The sequence below is a fragment of the Helianthus annuus genome, chromosome 2 (genome assembly GCF_002127325.2).
Source record: "Helianthus annuus cultivar XRQ/B chromosome 2, HanXRQr2.0-SUNRISE, whole genome shotgun sequence".
In the NCBI taxonomy this organism is placed as follows: Eukaryota; Viridiplantae; Streptophyta; class Magnoliopsida; order Asterales; family Asteraceae; genus Helianthus; species Helianthus annuus.
Window position 1 is genome coordinate 172902598 of NC_035434.2, and position 5240 is coordinate 172907837.

The 5240-nt window shown below is 36.0% G+C and overlaps 1 protein-coding gene across 2 annotated transcripts; it reads left to right on the forward strand.

Annotated features, from left to right (window-relative positions):
- The first annotated feature begins 1346 nt into the window (after positions 1-1346).
- On the forward strand, positions 1347-4086 carry LOC110927257 (auxin-induced protein PCNT115). Of its 2 annotated transcripts, XM_022170911.2 has the most exons (5): positions 1353-1710; positions 2568-2774; positions 3017-3189; positions 3267-3369; positions 3519-4086. In XM_022170911.2, exons 1-5 carry the CDS (start codon positions 1498-1500, stop codon positions 3849-3851), a joined length of 1029 nt encoding a protein of 342 aa, XP_022026603.1. In that variant the 5' UTR covers positions 1353-1497; the 3' UTR covers positions 3852-4086. The 2 variants fall into 2 exon arrangements, with proteins under 2 accessions (XP_022026605.1, XP_022026603.1); XM_022170913.2 differs by lacking the exon at positions 2568-2774 and having other exon boundaries at positions 1347-1710.
- Positions 4087-5240: the final 1154 nt, after the last annotated feature.

The following is a 5240-nucleotide window of genomic DNA, read 5'->3' on the forward strand; positions in this document are numbered from 1 at the left end:
GCGATTCCCACGCCTAGAGCCTGATGCTCTGATACCACTCGCACCTTATAAACACAAGGTGTGGTCAAAGCTAAATGACAATCATATTAGACACTGGATCAGTTAAGTGGCAATCTATTGTATCACTTAGCGATGATCTATATCAGTCAGTGGTAGATCATGTGTTGTTGCTGAATTTTCTGTTTGTTCTCCATAGCATGTCTCATTGTTGAGTTGGGCACACTGTCACAGACCTATGGCGTCCTACAGTCACGAAAGGGTGTGAGGTGGGGTGTATAGGGGTGTATATATTGATGTTTCTCAGCTCCTACAATGGGTGAAATGACTCTTTTCATAAGCCATTTGATGCCTCTTGATATTAGTCACCAAATCTCGTTGGATGGTCAAAACCACATATCAATGACACCTATCGCAACTTTCCATCGCTAACTGCCAAATGAACTTCATATGATGGCTCTACAGTTTACTAACAAAATGTGACCAACTCGGTTTGTAAGATCAGTTTCAGCATACAAAAAGTGCTGAAATGAAATATTCAAAATAATAAGGTAAAACTTATACTAAAGGCTCAGACAAAGTTTCAGATGAAAATCTAATAATTTGTGCACATCTAGTGATATATTACCCATTTTGACAAAATAATAGAGCATACTTGTTATTCGTGCATAAAAGTTTAATAATTTTTTAACGCAATCGACAACCACAGGGACTTAATTGCTGTGTTTTTTTAAAACGAGGGTTGTTCCTGTATTTTGGTGTAAACCTCAAGGACGTAAATTGACATTTACTCTATATATATTTATCGAAATACCGATTTTAATTTTTAAAATAAACATATTCGCAAGTAAGGGTATGTTTGGCATGAAGCTTTTAAAATTTTCTAGCTTTAAACTTTAAAAAAAAAACTCATACTCAATATAAAAAAAACTTTGTTTGGTTGAAGAAGCTTGAAGCTTTTGTTTGAACGCTCCTACCAGTAGCGTTTAGAAGTAGCTACAAACTTTTAGGTAAAAGTAACTATTTTAACCTCTAAAGATAATAAACTTTTTAATACACAAACTTTTTAAATTTTTAGTTATGTCAATTTTGGTCATTTTATACATTTTATTAAAAACTCCAGCTACTCTGTCAAACACCAAATATATCTAAAAATATACCGCTACTAGCTACTTTTGCAAAACATTACGGATACTCAATAAAAAAAAATAAAATAAAAAATACCCAAAGTTTCTAGAACATGAAAAAAGGAAAAAATAAAAAAAAAATACCCAAAGTTTCTAGAACATGAAAAAAGGAAATTTGAAAAAGGAAACAACAACTCGACAAGTGGGTGTTCGTCGGCAGCCGCATATATTGAAGAATATTTTATTCTGCTTTTCAACGACGACCGTTGACATGCCGATCACTCAATTATCTTGCTTACAATCTTCCAATCAACCACCATTTCATTGTTCAGATCAATAAAATTCACAGAATCAATTAACATACGCTGAAAAAATGTCGGGTATGAAGAAAATTAAGCTGGGATCAGAGGGGCTAGAGGTATCCGCCATTGGATTAGGCTGCATGGGCATGTCTGGAGGCTATGGACCTGCAAAACCTGAACAAGATATGATCACACTCATCCATCATGCCGTTAACTCGGGCGTCACTCACCTCGATACTTCCGACGTCTACGGACCTCACACCAATGAAATTCTCGTCGGCAAGGTCAGTTATTAGTTGCTCTTCACTCTGATTTCTATCATTTATTAGGTGTGGCAATCGTAGGTTGGCGGGTTTGGGGTTTGCAGGTTTAAAGCGTCATTGTCATACTCAGTAAATCCCACCGACAGCAAAGTTAAGGTAAGCTCTGAGGACCCGTAGGAAGAAAGACTGCTTTCTGTGAGAAGTCTGAAGAGTCAAAGTTAAAATTGTTAACGGGTCAACCCGTTTTTCATACGGGTCAACCCAAACACAACCCATTTGAAATATGTCATCTTAGTGAACTAAAAATCTGTTATTTTCATGTTTGGGTAGTGTCAATAATTGCTGCCACTCGGTGATATTGGACTGATTTTTTGTAGTGTGATTTGTAACATTTTTTAGGGGTGTCAATTCTGTCGAGTTCGTGAGATTGCGATTTGACGGGTTGAAATGTGCTAATGGAACACGATCCATATTATTATTATTCGTGTTGAAGTTTCAACACTAATACACACACATAAATTCGGGTCAACCTGAATATGACCTGTTTAACCCTTTTTTTCTAGATGAGTCAAACATGTTAACGCATTGTAAGCGAGTTGTTAAGAAGTGTGACAAAACTAACGTTATTTTTACTAACCGTATAAAAAAATTATAATTACAAAAAAACCTTAATGGGTTAACTGGTCAACCTGTTTTTTATACGGCTCAATCCAAAGCGAGACTTTTTTAAAACGTGTCAAGCCGAACATGTCCCGTTTGAAACGGGTCGTGTTAGTCGACCTAAAATCAGTCATTTTCATGTTCGGGTAGCGTCAAGATTGCCGCCCCTTGTGTGACATTTGACTGATTTTGTGTGTATGAATGCATGATTGGTACAGGCATTGAGGGGGGTGAAAAGAGAGGATGTTCAACTGGCTACAAAATTTGGTATAAAATTTGGGGAGAGAATGGGTGAGGTGGAAATCCATGGTGAACCGGAGTACGTTAGAGCTTGTTGTGAAGCGAGTTTGAAGCGGCTTGATGTTGATTACATTGATCTTTACTATGTTCATCGCATCGACACAAAAGTCCCTATCGAAATCACAGTTAGTCTTTTTTTTTTTTTTTTTTTTTTTTTTTTTTTTTTTTTTATAAAACTCTCAGTTCTAATGCTATAAAATTTGTAATAATAATGGATTGAATAATTGCAGTATTCTGATCATGTTGGAATTATGTAATCAAGAAATTTAGTCAATTTAGAGAGTCAAAATCTGTCAAATATAAAAGTCAAACTGTTGTAGTTAGTTAGTTTAGTTAGGAATGGTTATTTAACAATTTTGTTTCACAGATGGGAGAGTTGAAGAAGCTTGTTGAAGAAGGTAAAATAAAATACATTGGTTTATCTGAGGCCGGTCCAGCAACCATTAGAAGAGCGCATGCTGTTCATCCAATCACAGCCGTACAGCTGGAATGGTCTTTGTGGACTAGAGATGCTGAAGAAGAGGTTATTCCTACTTGCAGGTACGTAGGTAACCCGTAATTAGCTATATTGTAATGCTAATGTTGTCTAAATCGATCTATCTGGTTATCGTTCGCAGAGAATTAGGAATTGGAATCGTACCTTTTGCTCCATTGGGTAGCGGGTTCTTTGCATCGGGTCCGAAGGTCATGGACAATTTGGCCGATAATGATTTAAGAAAGGTATTAGGATTCTCTATTATTTAATATTTTCGATATAATATAAAAAAGTGTTTTCTGGGTTGGTTTGGATCGGGTCAAGTTGACACAAATCGTAATGGACCGTTTGTTCGTTTTGTTAATCCTAATCATTATTTTTTCATATGTCAAAGATTATACCAAGGCTGCAAGGCGAGAACTTTGACCACAATAAACTTGTATATGAGCGAGTCAATGAAATGGCACAACGAAAGGGGTGCACTCTGTCACAGTTGGCACTAGCTTGGGTCATGCACCAAGGGGATGATGTAGGTCCAATCCCTGGTACAACCAAGATCGAAAACCTGAACCAGAATCTCGGAGCACTTAGTGTCAAGCTTACGGTTCAGGACATGGCTGAGCTTGAGTCAATGGCTTCGTTCAAAGGTGCTAGAATGCCCGAACAAATTTTGGTGCACAGTTACAAGAACTCGGACACTCCGCCTTTATCCTCATGGAAATTCTGATCTTTGTGTGTTTTTAGTTCTATTGTGAGGAAATTCTGATCTTTGTGAAGATGCTTGCTTTTGAGTTTTCTTAGAGTTGAAGAACCCAAAAACACCAACCAATGAATTTCGGTTTTCTCAGGTTAAACCAAAACAGAACCGAATTCAAATTTAGTCGTTGATTTGATTTGGTATTAATCATTTTGAACGTAGTTCGGTTTGAGTGAAAAATTAGTCAAAACCGAGGAGTTTAAAACTCGAGCTCGAACACCCCAACAAATAACTATGTGAAGACTTGTGACCCAATTAGGGACCAGTTTTCTGTTTGTTGATTTTCTAGAACCGCTAACTCATATAGTCTTTAAACTTTCTTAAATTTTTCCATGGTATTTGAACCCTCAACCATAAATATTTACAAAATTAAATAAGTGTATTCAAACGTCTTAACTACAATGAAAAAAAATAAATATTGATTATCGTGAAAATCATACCGGTTGAATCATGATTTTATTTATATGATAAAAACCCCTTGGATGTGTTGTGAAAACTAGGGCTGCAAACGAACCGAACGAACACGAACACGAACAAGACCTTGTTCGTGTTTGTTTGTTAAGAAATATATGCGTTCGCAAACCGTTCATGAACACTTATCGAACGAGATTTTATGTTCGTGTTCGTTTGTTAAGGAAATGAATTTGTTCGTTTTCGTTTGTGTTTGTTTGTTAATTTTAGGCAAAGAACAAAAACGAACGTTGACGAACACAAATGAGCACAAACTAATGTTTATGAACACAAATGGAAACAAATGAACACGAACAATCAAACATGAACAGAATATATAATACGCTGACACTTATTAGATATTTAATTTGTCGGAATTTTGAAGTATTTAAATAAATATAAAAACTAAAAACACCAATGAACTATCGAACACAAACGAACACATTACCGAACGTTCACGAACATAAACGAATGAACACGACCTCTGTTCATGTTTGTTCATTTAACTAAACGAACGAAATTTGTTGTTCGTGTTCGTTTGTTTAATAAACGAACGAACACAAACGAACTTCCCGCCAAACGGTTCACGAACTGTTTGCCGAACGTTTGGTTCGTTTGCAGCCCTAGTGAAAACTAATTAATTACTAGGTCTAAGAAAATAAACGTTAACTTATTATTAAAACTATACTATAAAACCAATTCTCGTGGTTATCAGCCTAAAGTTTTTATGTGAATTGTGAGTTGCTAATTGGCTAGTAGGTCAAAACTCAAATAAACACACGCACATGAAAAATTTTGACGAGCCCAACATGTTTAAAATAAAATAAAATAAAACTTGAAACTGGGCTCTACTAAACCACGCATTCAGCCCAAATGGACTGAGCAACTGTAGCCCAATATTATTTTGGC

Bases quoted from the DNA above. Each gene is read 5' to 3' on its own strand.
- LOC110927257 (XM_022170911.2), top strand. From the start codon at position 1,498: ATGTCGGGTATGAAGAAAATTAAGCTGGGATCAGAGGGGCTAGAGGTA. The intron at 2,775-3,016 runs GTTAGTCTTTTT...TTTGTTTCACAG, and splicing joins AAGTCCCTATCGAAATCACA to ATGGGAGAGTTGAAGAAGCT. The intron at 3,190-3,266 runs GTACGTAGGTAA...TATCGTTCGCAG, and splicing joins GAGGTTATTCCTACTTGCAG to AGAATTAGGAATTGGAATCG.